Raw genomic sequence first — 14,679 nt, forward strand, 5'->3', positions numbered from 1 at the left:
TCCCCGGAAACAACACCAATGAAGTTGCGTTAGGGCACCTACGCTAATGAATAAAATAAAAAAAAATGGTTCGATTATCCTCCATGTCCCGGATAATCGAGTGCGACCTTTGCTGATTTTATATGCACATCTTACCTATTATAGATCTGTCATAGTTAGCTACCACTTCTACACTTGTTTTTTCAAGTACATACAAGAAAATAAGTAAAATAATGAGTGAGGGAAAGCTTGAATTATGCACTATTTGGAGCTGAATGAAAATATGTTGTAAGTAATTGTGTAGCATACGCCTTTCATGTCATCATTGGTAGTTACTTCTAGTTTTTCCATAGATGCATTACGTCAAAAATAGTATTAAACTATAAATATCTAGTACATAGTATTCACAGGATTGCAAGTGCATTTTTACATGGTACTTATCATCCATATGATACGAAAATTGGGCGTTACCTACTAAAAAAATGTGCATTTCAAAAACCAGGAAAATTTCAGAAATCGTACCGGGAAAACCGGGAAAAAGACGGGAATTTCAAAACTGATATTTAGTGGCCACCCTGAAGAAGCAACTGGTCAAAATTTCAGCCAAATCCATTGAAATTAAGAGGTGCATCAAATCAATTTTGTGTTTTTCGACTATTTTTGAACTTCAAAAAATCATAACTACGCTAAAACATGTTAAAACTTTATTCTATTGGCAGAAATTGAAAGCTATACTTGTTGGCTACAACTTCCCCAAACAACGTGTACCAATAAAATTGAAGGAAACATGTGTAATTATCACATTTGTGATCAGAAAAACCTAAAAAGTTGATTTTTTTAATAGATTTTGTTCTGGAATACCCTAATATACGTAATAAGTTTGATATTTTAAAACGGCATCATATTCTCTCATGTTTTTGGGTTATTTGCTTCTTTGACACTAATGCTGTAGGAGTTGAGCAAAAAATATTAAAATTCGGGAAAGCCAAATGTGGCCTAAAAACTAGATTTTCGGAGGCAATCACGTTGTGGCGCGAAATTGTACTGAACGTAGTAGCTTTGCTTCCTTGTAGTTTGCCTAGGCTACCCCCTACTACGGGTGATAACAAACAAGCGTGATGACAGGTGTTGGCTATCATATCAGTGCTGACGCGATGCCACTTTTTGCGCGCCAAAGCGTGATTGCACCCGAAAAGCTAGTTTTTAGGCCACATTTGGCTTTCACGAATTTTAGTAATTTTTGCTCAACTCCTACAGCATTAGTGTCAAAGAAGCAAATAACCAAAAAACATTGGAGAATATGATGCCGTTTTGAAAAATCCAACTTATTACGTATATTAGGGTGTTCCAGAACGAAATCTATCAAAAAATCAACTTTTTAAGGTTTTTCTGTTTACAAATGTGATAATTACACATGTTTCCTTCAATTTTATAGGCACACGTTGTTCGGAGAAGTTGTAGCAAACAAGTATAGCTTTCAATTTCTGTCAAAAGAATTAAGTTTTGACAAGTTTTAGTGTAGTTATTATTTTTTGAAGTTCAAAAATAATCGAAAAACACAAAATTGATTTGATGCACCTCTTAATTTCAATGGATTTGGCTGAAATTTTGACCAGTTACTTCTTTCAGGATGCCAATCAAAATATGGGGGTGGACTTGAGAATCAGAGAACATTTTTGAAAAGCTGGACAGGCCCACTGGGCATAAAAGTTCGTCATCTTGTCGCAGTCCACGAACTATCCCCTGTATAGTTTACCCAAAACCCTTACGTCGATACTGTCGTAACAGGTTTCCGACTGCATGATTGTAGGACTACACGAAACGGCTTTCCAGTCTTGAAAAAAAAAAACTAAGAATACTGGTCCGAAGTTTCCAAACAAATGTCAATTATTTCCATTAGAATAATCAAATTTCAAGTTTTGTCATTATTTTGTTAATAAGTGCCAAAACGGCGATGTTTCATTAAACTCGCAAAAGTTCGATAATATTTCACCAATTGCAAAATCAGTTATGATAGCAAAATTAGACATTCAGTATTTATTCTACCAATTTTTAAATCATTTACTAAATGGCAAGCAAATGGAATATTTTGTTATGATATCATCTTATGTTATTGACATGTTATGCTATGCTCTTCATGAAGAACTCATGAATGTAAAAAAAATGTATTTTGGTTTTGGTTTGCCATTCACCTCAACCCGGGATATGAAAGCACCCCTACCCCCTCCCCTTCCCCGTTGGACAAGCGTGGACTTTCCAGGAACCCCTCTCCTCTTTAAGGTGTACATGTGGTACAGCCCCTAACAAGATGATCAGCAATAACCGGAGCTTTGTTCACAAAAAGCGTTCAATTAATGACATTGTGATGGCCGACATTTAATTACCTAAGGATTTATGGGGGGAAAAGGGTTTGAGAAATCATTCGAAACATAAACAAATATTTAAGTTCTTAGTTCTCATACAAAAAAGGAGGAGGGAGTGTCGAAAAATCGTGTAAATTGCCTTACGTAACAAATGGATAAACTGTATCAATTTGTTATAGGCTTGTTTTCATTAATGAGAACAGACAAACTTATAACAAATTGATAACAGTTTGCTATCATTTTTTGTTGTGTCTTAAGGCATATAAAATGAAAACTCATAAAAATTCGTGATAGTTAAAGGGCCGTTCATAAACCACGTAAACTGTTTGGGGAGAAAGGAGGGAGGGTCTGGCCAAAGCATATGCTCCATACAAATTTTAATTTTTTGTATGGAAAAGTCTACGAGAGGGATGGGCGGGGTCTGAGATGGCCAAAATTGGTCTACGTGGTTTATGCTCGGGCCGTGATTCCAATGTTTCTTGTTTGTTTCCCATCGTCATCCATCGCATCTCCACAACAGGTCACTGTTGTCTAAAATTTCAAACCATTTCAATGTTTCAATTTGTCCCTTCTAGTATTGTCCAGCTTCAAGGAACCTGTCAGCGGTTGGGTAGATAATTTCAACGGTCCGACCGGTATCGTTTCGGCAGTCAGCAAAGGACTGTTCAGAACCATTTTGTGCGAGGAATCCTGCGTGGCGGATCTGATACCGGTCGATTTGGTTATAAACCTGATGATTGTTACTGCTTGGTATACAGCATCGCGTAAAGGTGCAAATAATATCACAGTCTATAATTGCACGAGTGGCATCGATAATCCCATCACATGGGGATCTTTTGTGAGAATGTGCATAGATAATATGAGAAAACACCCTGTCGGTAAGTGTGATTCTATCTAACAGAAGGGAAACAGACATAGCAATTCATAAAACCATTTTTTTCGTCCTGTAAAATTAAAAAAAAAACAGTATTTTATTTTAGATTTTGCAAATTTTTGTCATGCTTAAAAAGTATAAATTAGACTTGAAGTGATGTTGTCCTGCGAGGACTCCTGCATCGCGTCGCGTTCTATGTGTATTAGACCGGCCCACAGTTGTATGAAGCGAAAAAAAAGTTTTCAAAATTCACGGGGCACCCTCTAGAATCGTGCCTTTGGATGAGAAGAACAATCTGTGAAAGATTCAGCTCAATCGGTTGAAAACTGAGCTGGCGCAAATGTGTTGAAGGTTTGTGTATTGTCGAAATTCTTAAGTCAGGTCAAACCTCAAGAAATTGAAGGGAATTCAAGTATTTTTGGATATATAATGAGGCTGTTGTCTGTTTCGCGTAACAAAATTTACTCAAACATAATCAAACTTCTTATTAATGATTGCATTTTTCTTTTAGAGGGTGTATTGTGGTTCCCAACGGGGAATCTGCGAACCAACAAGGCTTTGAATCTTATCCATGGATTTTTAGTACACTTCATTCCTGCAATTTTCCTAGATTTAGTTTCCATCGCAACTGGACGAAAACCAATGTATAGTTTAAATTTCCCCCATTTTGTACGTTATTCCTAAAAAGCATTTCAATTTTCAGAATGAAGATCGTTCAAATGAAGTTGGGCAAAGCCGCGACATGTCTGCAATATTTTACCAATGCTCAGTGGCGCTTCCGCAATGATAACGTTAAACATCTACTAACTCAACTCAACTCCGAAGATAGAAACACATTCCAATTTGATGTCGGTACTATTGATTGGCACGAGTACATCGAAAGATATGTACTAGGCTTTCGCGAATTCTTGTTCAAACAAAATCCTCAGTCTCTAGAGAAGTGTAGAAATAATATGTACAAGTAAGTATAACCTGTCATGTATATTATGTGGCATTCAACAGTTAAATGTATCTTATTTTTCAGATTGTATATTCTACATCAGTTTTTCAAACTGATACTGGTCGGGTGCATGTGGCGATTTCTTCTGAAAAAATCGGATCGGTTACGTACTATTTGGTCGAAGCTTCTAAACGCTTTCGCGCGAGTTATTAACGTATTAGCTCTTTTCTAATATTTCGTTCATCTAGAAAATGAGAGGGGGTTGCAACATCTATTTAATTTATTAGTCCATATGTATATTTATTCCAACCATAAGAATTTACCCGGGCAAAAGATAACATGCATAATAAAACAATACCAAGTGAAGTCGTTGTTTTGTATTTATTTGGTGATGACTTTCATTGTTAGTTACGTTACTTGACTAAACAATTTTTTATTTCTGTCCTAGGTCAAGATCTACATTTTTTCATATCATATTCATGATAACACACGCTCAACAAATTCAGTTCACAATTCTCGATTTGCAGATGCTGTTCTCTATTTTCGGTCATATTCAATACTCTTCAGATCACCCTCCTCCTGGTCCGCTCATCGTGCACACTGCTCTCCACGCCTTCTCGCACCGTAGAGTGTATTCACCTTTCTCCTGCCAAAGATCATAATCGAGTATGTAAGTTGGCATTAAGCCTTAATAGGAGATTAAGGAGAATAGAGCATGGACTTACCTGGTCTCATCCCAAGGGCAGCTAGCCTGATGAGAGTTGAGGTTGGAGGGGATCTACGATGGTCCACACCGCCGTTGGTCGCTGGTCGTTGTTTCGCCGACTGGATCACACTCACTACGCGCACGGGTGTATCTGTCAGGTTGGAGACGAGGGATGTAGTACTGTAGGCCGGGTCACAATCCGGTCCTGAACACACCTACGTAGGAATTAATTTCACAATTACAATTACAATTTCACTTTCCCAGAGTCGTGGAGGGAGATCACTCTGGTTCCACGGCTTACTTCTTTCCAGCTAGGACAAACGTGATCACTTTTTACACACGTTCGCGGGACCTTGATGGTCTATCCGTAGCACTTTGGAATCGAGGAACTCTTTATAGGGTGGAGTGTGTATTCGGGAATCTTCTTACGGAGCACCTTATCGAGTTCGAAGCTCAAACCAAAGGGAGCGAGTCTATCGCTCGGGGATCCATCCCGGATGGAGCTCGCTATACCCGTCTAATTTTCTCCTTTTTTCACGTTCAAATCTCCTCTTTCTTGCACTTTATGGGCGCGATTGGGGGAGAAAGATGCAACAACTGTGTGCAAGTTTTTTGAATAATTTAACAATAGAGGCTTGCACTAAAAACATAACCTCGCAAACTCTCATACAAAAAGTAAACATTGCCCTCAAAACAATGTGTAAGCGTCGCATTATTCCGGATCCTAGTACGGAGCTGAAACGAAACGTCAAATCAAATGGGGCTTTCTGTGTTAAATTTCTTGACCATAGTATATTTTACGAGCCGATTTTATGAATGAATTTTGACAGGAGGTAGCGTCCAATAACCCGTGAAAACCAATATCATCATCAACAATGTTGTCACTTCGTAAAAATTCGATTTTATGGTTCATTCCGGTCACGGAAAAATAATGCACTGAACGAAAATTACTTGAGCGATTCCATTTGAAGTGCATACCACGCATAACACAAAACTAATTAAGGGGTTATTATATACATATGTTGAGGTCGAGCATAATAGTTATTTATGTAACGAGTTGCAAAAAGTTGATTTTTTCAGCACGAGTCGTACATTTATCCAACGAGGCTTGCCGAGTTGGATAAATACGAAGAGTGCTGAAAAAATCGAGTTTTGCAACGAGTTCCATACAAAATTTTATGCAATGTTTTTTTTTCATAATGCAACCCATTTGAGTTGCATAATGTTCATAATGCAACTCAAATGAGTTGCATTATGAACATTATACAACTATTTTTCATTATGCAACTCATTTCAGTTGCATAATGAGCCAGTTCGGAAAAATTGGCCATTATGAATCCAAAATGAGATATAGGGGTAGGCGGGGCAATATGGACACCCGGGGCAGAATGGACACCCTCAATATTTTGAAATATGCGAACTTTTTTGAACTTTTAATGAATGGAGAATACAGTCCATTTGTCTGAAACGTAGTTTCAGGAAAGAAACATTCGAAGTAAAATTTTATACTTGATTTTACATGAAAAAGTTGCGTCCTCCGTTTTTTGTACATGGAAATTATAATTTTCACACCATCTAAAATAAGATTTAGTGATTAATTTATTGCAGGTCGATTAAAACCTGATATTTCTAGAACACATGCAAGTAGTTTTGCTGTATCTACATGCTTAACATGTTTAAATTTTCTTCTTTATTATATCAAAAATCAAGTGTGGAAACATCTTCTGCTGCCGGGGCAAAATGGACACTCACCTTTTTGAAAGAAGCGGCAAGGGAAAAATATAACCTAAATCACAAACCAACCAAATTCTTCGATTTCAGTATATTTTCGGTTAAATGTTCACTATAGTAGACATAGGGTGAAACAAATAGGTCAAAAAACGACAGCAGTGGAAAATAGTTGTTCTAGGCACAGCTGTACTGCCCCCACTCGCATAACAGTCCCATTTGACTTTTCATCACTTTTGAGTTAACGTTATGAATAGTCATCATTTTTTATGTACTTCCAAAAACAACAACAAAAATTACGAATTTTTATGTCAATGTGTGAAAAAAATACCAAGTTATGAGCGTCCCATATCAAAAGTACCCGCATAACAGTCCCATCATGGATTTTTGTGTTACGTAACACAAAACTGAACAACTTTGTAGTGATTGTAATATTTTTTAAAGTTATATATTCATGTGCAAAGCAATCTGTAAAAGTTCCGAGATGATCGAAATATTTTTCAAATTTTGGCGATTTTTCAAAGTTTTATATGGAAACAAGTTTTCAAACTTCAAATGCCGTTTTCTCAATTCCTACTTTTTGCAAATGGGACTGTTATGCGAGTGGGGGCAGTGTACATGCCGACAAAAACGAAGCTTTATCCAAAACAGCCTGAATTTAAATAAACTGAACAAAAATGAACTACTTCGGCGTATTATTCATCCATAATAGTTGTTTTGTAATGAAATGACTTTATAGGTGTAAATAATGTACGAAATTCGTAAAAGTCTCATGGTGTCCATATTGCCCCATGGGGGTGTCCATTCTGCCCCGTATGCTTGAAGACGGTCATGAAAAACTAACATTTTTCATAACTTTTTTTGAAGTGGATAAATCATTTTTCTTCGTGAGCATTCTTATGCAATAGATGCTAAATAGACTTTAAAAGGATACATGTATCAAAAAACTAAACTTTTTTAACATCTTGCCAGGTAAAGTTGGCAAAAACCTTAGGGTGTCCATATTGCCCCGCCTACCCCTATAAAATGTAAATTATGATACTGAATTGCATAAAATCGTTTTGTTTATTATTTTATTTTAAAGTATGGGTTCTTAAGAATGCTGTATCAAATTTTCATAGAGATCCAAGCAGTACATTGCGATTGCAGACAGTTCTCAACCTATTTCAACCAACTTTTTTTTGAATGTTCGCTATTTATGTGTCGTCTCCTTGAACGATCAGAATATTTAATAGTTATTTATGTGACGAGTTGCAAAAAGTTGATGTTTTCAGCACGAGTCGTATATTTATCCAACGAGGCTTCGCTTGCCGAGTTGGATAAATAGGAAGAGTGCTGAAAAAAATCGAGTTTTGTAATGAGTTCCATACAAAATTTTATGCAATGTTTTTTTCATAATGCAACTGGAATAGTTTGTAATTGTTGTTTCAGCAGCTTCAGGCATTGAAGATCAGCAGGAATTATGGCATCCTCGCGATCCACGAAGGATTTGTAGAATGGCATGGATGTTGACTCCTGAAGATATCTGTTGACCAGTACCGTCTACCCCCGTTAGTTTGACCGCATCTAATCTGAACACTTTAATTTGACCCCCGCTAATCTGCACATCGTTCAAACTAAAAATGATTCAAACGTCATTCTGCTCATGGAACGGGGTGAAACGGAACGCACAATCAAAACAAAACAGCAAAAAGGGTTACCATCAGTGTGTTTTTCGATGCCCACAGGGCTACTAGAAGTTCAAATTAAAAATGAACCCCGTTGGTTTGCATGAGGTGTCGTTCAAACCAACGGGGGTAGACGGTAGTGCCTTACTTTTAAGGGCAGGTAGCTGCAGTTTCAGTCCTCCGTCTTCCCGGTTTCTCGCCAGCTGCGTGATAGGTACGCGTGCAAGTACCCTGCTCCATAGAAATGTCCCCATTGTGGCAGTGATCTTTGCTGTATGTATGCTGTAAGGCGGCAATATGGAGGCCAAGTACCATATTTTGGAGGTAATGTTTGTATTCATCAGCATAACTTTGTGGTTCAAGCTAAGAAAACGGAGCGAATGCAGCCATGTCAAGCGACAAAAGTTATTCACAACTGCATCCCAATTGAGTTTGACCATTAAACGAATGGAGTTTGCATACAAAATTCCAAGAATTTTGACTTTGTTTTCTGTTCGCAGCCATGGAACTACCAATGTGCCTTGGTCGATAAATCCAACATCTATCGATGTTGTTTTCACCATGTTTAGCTTTGCCCCACCAGCACGTTCGAAGCGTAGAAACAAAACTCTCAAGCGTTCAATTTTCTCCGTTGACGTCGCTATCACACTGATGTCATCAGCGTAGGCCACTATTAGGTCCCATCACACACGCGCTCTAGTCGCTGTAGAAGTGAATGTAGGTATATGACGAATAAACACATCGGCAAGGGGTCTCCTTGCCGTACGGATCGTTGAATGGGAAGAGGCTGCGATAGATGTCCATTGACCATCATTCGAGATGATGGTCGTTCCGCAATAGTACTGAGCAACGTAATCATCCGTTCATTGAGTCCAAGAGAACTCATAGTTCTTGACAAAAATCTTCGAGACACACGATCGAATGCTTGCTCCAAATCAAACGAAATTAGTTTGTCTTTCTGTTTCCGTCGAATGAGCTGCGCAATTCGGTCTTTTATGGCAAGAGTCGCCTGAAAAATATTTTTGTCAGCATTGCCACATTTCTGAGCTTCACCGAGAATTCGATGTGCTCGCAAGATAACGTCCAGCCTCGATTTCAAAATTCTAGGGAGAATTTTATAATCTACGTTGAGCAAAGATATAGGTCTGTACGCGTGCATGTCGGTTGCTGTCCCTTTTTCTTTACTAAGATTATTACCCCGTCTACAAACTCCGGAGGAAATTCTCCGGTGAGCGCCTCATTTAGTACCAGGTTCATCTCACGGTGTATGACGTCAAATGACCGCATGTAGAACTCTCTGAGTATCCCATCAGGTCTCGGAGATTTGTTGGCGGCACTTGTTTTGATTGCTGACCAAATTTCGGTTGTGTTGATCTCGTTCATCATGACATTACATATTCGTCTCGGCGTCGTTCGGTATCACTCGGTCACTCGCAAATTCCTCTTCTGCTGCATCTGCTTCTTCCAGCGTGTATAGGCTTCGGAAGTATGTATACACGTGCTGCTCGATCTGTTCAGATTCTTCGATTACGTCACCATTCTGGTCCCTCAACTGGTTGATCATGGTTCGTTTTTTTTTTTTCTTTTTCCCAGTTGGAAAGAAGAAAATGTTTCTCCAGCCAGAAACGATTCATTCGCCCGAACGAATGTTAGAGAGAAATTTCGTTGTACTGTTAGGAGACGTGCTTTTATCCGATTAATATTCGTAATCATATCCCTGTTTCCCCGGAGCTCTTCATAAGCCTGTTGTAGTTGCTCATACAGTCACTGATAATCTCGGTGAAACACATCGCTTTGGACTTCCATCGGTAAAACGTTTTAATTTTAGGCTTCGTATAGAAAATACACCATGAAAAATAAACTCACCCCATAGCACCCTAAAGCTGATAAAACTCATGTCAAAATATATTTTACAAGTCAAAAACATCACAATAACATACACCAAGAAGCGAAACGTTTAAAAATTTGGTTTAATTTTATAAATTTCAGAATCAATTGCTAAGTGGATCTTTTTTTCTGTCATACCCAATTTTCCCAATCTTATCAGAAATCATTTTATTCCTCAAAAACCAATTATTTTTCAACACAGATCACTAAAACAATGTAAAATGAATGCAGTGCATTCATTAAAAGATATATTTTATCATTTTTGCATCATTTTTACAAAAATTCAAACTTTTTCTTATTTTGATGCAACTCAACATATATAAGGCATCGTACACAAATTACGTAACGCCATAGGGGAGGGGGGAGTCCAGCTTAGCGTTACGATCCATACACAATATTTTTGATTTTCATACAAAAAGCGTTACAAGGGGGAGGGGGAGAGTCTGAAATGTACGATTTTAGCGTTACGTAATTTGTGTACCATGCCTAACCCCTTAACAAAAAAAAAAATTAAAAAAAAATCAAAAGTTTGGGGTCACCTCCCCAAAAACATGTAATTTTTTAGGCCCGAAAATAGGTGGGGGCTGGCTCACCAACACTTCCGGTCCGCTTTAGTGCTTTATGCATCATTGTGGCCAGGTGTTGTTCTAGTTTTTCCAGCTGTATTGTAAAGCATGAGCGGTAATCCTTGGCATTCTTGTGTAAATTGGGGTACTCGGAATGTTGATCGATCACCGATTATTGCTGGCAAATGCAGTGGAAAGTTTGTCTTAATACGTATCAATCGTCTCTGACAAACGAGAAAAACTGACCTCACTGATTACCTGTCTCTGAGCCAAATTTGGTATAGAGTCTTCAGTCTCCGATTAATCGCTTCATGTTTTATGGAGGCTTTTAATCCAATGGGTTACATAGCCGCTATCCGAATGAAGAGAGTAATGTTCCGCGTAATATATCACAAATCAAAAGAGGTGCGATACATTACGTGGAGCGGATATACTGAATTGGGTACCAGACCAAGTCCCTGCTGGGTGGCACGAAATAGGTGAGCCATAGACAATAGAATCGTCAATGTCGTAGGGCATAGTATGTGACTATTGTCGAAACAACACTATTTTTGGTCATTGTCCAACCAAAATCATAAGCGGCGTCTACTTACTCTAAGCGCATAACTATGTTAGGGTCAAGATTAGGATGAAATCATTGGTAAAATATAATAACACTTTTTAGTTTGTGTAGTTAGTTGAACTAGAGTTAACTTTTTATTGAGACATTTTCTGTAGGTTTATTCTGGATTACAATACATTAGCTGTCCTTTAACTGAATTATTTTATAACAGTAAACAACTTTATTCCTTCTTGATAAAAGATGTATTAACAAAAGCATTTCAATGTGGACAAAGAATTGCCAAACTATACATCTGATCAGATATTTTTCCGGTATTAAATTGGGGGTGGAGAGTTAAACACTTACGGAAAATAGTTTTTAAATGTCAGACAAACATCACATGAACACAGCTACCAATGAACCAAACCTTCTCTACTGTCTTCTCATTTTTCCGCTTCCTATCCTCAATTGAACTTATCTGACACTAGTTAGGACTGTCTGTGGAAGATCCGGGTTTCTAATTCTGTGTAGGACTTGTTAAAACGGGATGCCTGATATGTACTGCGGACAAATGGGCTGGAAGCACTGAGCAATCACAATTACTGTCGTACTAATCATATTAAATGCATGCTTTTCTACTTACAGCGCTGTTTGCAGTTCAGAAGAAATTTTTCGGCCTATCTTGATGCATGGGAAATTCCTTGTCTGAATCGCCCACGAAACCGTTTTTCTTCGATCACAGTACGCAGTTGCGAAGAAATGACAGTTCAAATGGCAGTCACCGTGGAAAGTTTCTGCCAGGAATCGGTCAAGAAGTTTCTTAAGCGATTCCTTTCAAACACCAAACTAGGCTTACATCCCGAACGTCGCCAACCGGCAAAGAGGACATGACGAAAAAACGCGAGCTGGCCCTAACAAAAACTAGAAATGCGATGAAAATGGTCACCGATGCAACGATATGGAAACAAAATAGATGAGAAATTATCGACCAAATCAAAATCTATGAACATATCGCTAATGTTCTTTATCATTCTTTCTTTTTCTCGTTTCAGCAACAAAATCGAAACCTCTCTACTATCTCTTCATTTTCTGCCTCTCCCCATCCTCTTCCCACATCTTCTTATATCCTCTACCCCATCTATTTAATGTATCTGACACTTGTTGGGACTGGTAACGCCAGCGCCTGCCTGTGGAAGATCCCGGTGTGCTAATTCGGTGTAGGACATGTTAACGGGGGAGGCTTAGTAGGTCCACATCTGCCCACAAGCAGATGGGCTGACAGTTGTCGGCCTGGGTGTGGACTGAGCAATTACAATTACAATTACAATTTTTTAGGCCCGAAAATAATTATTGACGGAGATGCTGCAAATTGGAACATGGGACAACTTATGATGACAAAGCTGAACATAAGACATATTGACTTGATGTTGTTTTCATGGAGTGTCTGAACAAAGTATGCTAGCCGAGAGTAGATTCTAAAAGTATACGCAAAAATACACCATTTGATGATAAAAAGTCAAATTCGTCAAAAAGTAACATGGGACAACTATGCTGAACACGGCAGAAAAAGTACCTAATATATTTGAATAACTTGTAAAGCATTAATACATTGTTGATAAACGTTTGAAATTTCATTCATATCGGTTCACTGGTTTCCGAGATATGACAGCTCAAAAATTGGTAGTCTAATAGTGTTTTATCATTATTATTCTAGCTTCGCGAAAGATTAACCAATCAAGCTCAAATTTGTACCAATGATGCACATACAATAGGTTGAAAAACAGTCAAAATTTGAGATTTTTCAATGTACTCTATGAAAAGTTACAGCTTGTTGAACTTTTTTCAAGAGAGAAAAAAAGTTGCCTATCCCAAACATTTTGACCACCCCCTGTAGCTAACAAGTCCATAAAAATAGTTATTAAGTAGGGTGGGGCGGGGCAAGATGGGTCGCGGGACAAGATGGGTCAGTGCCATTTTCGGGCGCATTACTCATGTTTTGATAATGTTAATAATTTTGTTGGATGACCAGCATGAATATACAAAAGTTTGGGGCATTGATTGAAAAATTATTCATTCTCATTGAAAATTAAAAATAAAATGGTTATTAGACATTTTTCTTATGCGATACATTCCATATAATCTCCATATAAACGGCCGCGGGGCAAGATGGGTCACCTTCAATTTTAAACGTATTTTTGGGGCATTCAAAAGTTATTTATTTTTTATTACAAGACTATCTCATAAATGACTTCAATCAAACGGAATGAACGCTCAAAATTAAAACATAAAATTATGATATTTTTTTAGTGAAAACATCGATTTTCAAGTCGCCTTAGGACCACTCAAATCGTAAAGTTTTGTATATTCCAAATAAATTTATAAAATTTTTACTAGTAGCTCTTGTTTACTCAGTATGGATATGGAGCATACACTGAAGTTTTTTTTACGCGGTTTTTTTTACGCGGTCCGTCCTAAAAAAAACCGCGTTATTTCAAGACCCGTCGTAAAAAAAAACCGCGTTATTTCAAAAACCGTCGTAAAAAAAATCCGCGTTTTTTCAAAAACACGCGTAAAATAGTCAGCACCACATCTAACGTGACTTGACTTTTTTTATGACGTTTTTTGAAATAACGCGGTTTTTTTACGACGGGTCTTGAAATAACGCGGTTTTTTATTACGTTTTTTTAAAATAACGCGGTTTATTTTTACGCGGGACCATTACCGTCGTAGAAAAAAACTTCAGTGTATATGAATGCGGAAAAAATCTTATATTTTGACGTTTTTCGTTGAGAAAATGTGAATTACTTAAAAGGTGACCCATCTTGCCCCGCACTTTTTCCACGGCGCAAAATCTATCACTTTTTAAAACTGCTTGTTTAACATCATATTTTGTATTTAATGAACTTTTTATCAACTTTTAGCATAGCTAACTAGTTTATTAAAGAGTAGCGGACGAATACAAACCAATACGATTTGTATTTACAAAGTGATGATGATCCATCCTTAGGTGACCCATCCTGCCCCGCCACACCCTAATTTAACTCTTGATGTCATCGAAAAAAAGTTTGGGGTCACCCTCAAAATTATGTAGTATCGGTCAAAAGTTTGGGGTCACTTTAGTAAAACATGGAAAAGTGATTTGGTGATATCTTCGTCATCTTTAGTTCAATTTTAATTATTTTTGGCTTATTACTGATCATCATTTTGAAGAGTGACCCCAAACTTTTAGTCGATGGCATCAAGAGTTAATCTTAAAATTTGGTTGACCCAATTTCCAGCGACATTGCCTATAAGTTTATTTTTTTTAGAAAATGTTGAAACTTTAGGTTTTTTTTGTAAAAATTTCACCTCAATCATGTTTAAAGTTTCTTTGACTTATTATCTTTTGAATGAGACCTAGCGATTGGAATCGGACGCAAATCGGCGGA

The 14,679-nt window shown here is 37.6% G+C and overlaps 1 protein-coding gene and 1 long non-coding RNA gene across 4 annotated transcripts in view; one reads left to right on the top strand and one right to left on the bottom strand.

Annotated features, from left to right (window-relative positions):
- The window catches only part of LOC109416625 (putative fatty acyl-CoA reductase CG5065), a 30,721-nt gene extending 26,199 nt beyond the window's left edge, over window positions 1-4,522 (top strand). For all 3 annotated transcript variants that reach the window (XM_062858665.1, XM_062858668.1, XM_062858667.1), the window contains exons 8-11: window positions 2,918-3,220; window positions 3,728-3,860; window positions 3,920-4,177; window positions 4,241-4,522. In XM_062858665.1, the coding sequence (XP_062714649.1) occupies window positions 2,918-3,220; window positions 3,728-3,860; window positions 3,920-4,177; window positions 4,241-4,388 (842 nt within the window). In that variant the 3' untranslated portion in view covers window positions 4,389-4,522. The remainder of the gene's footprint in view (window positions 1-2,917; window positions 3,221-3,727; window positions 3,861-3,919; window positions 4,178-4,240) is intronic.
- A 6,844-nt stretch (window positions 4,523-11,366) lies between these two features.
- LOC134291203 (uncharacterized) lies at window positions 11,367-13,855 on the bottom strand. The gene is made up of 2 exons (XR_009998970.1): window positions 12,108-13,855; window positions 11,367-11,827 (listed from the first exon to the last, which is right to left on the bottom strand). It is a non-coding gene; the product is annotated as an uncharacterized LOC134291203 (long non-coding RNA).
- Between the last annotated feature and the right edge of the window lie 824 nt (window positions 13,856-14,679).

Source organism: Aedes albopictus, chromosome 3 (assembly GCF_035046485.1).
Source record: "Aedes albopictus strain Foshan chromosome 3, AalbF5, whole genome shotgun sequence".
Lineage (NCBI taxonomy): Eukaryota > Metazoa > Arthropoda > Insecta > Diptera > Culicidae > Aedes > Aedes albopictus.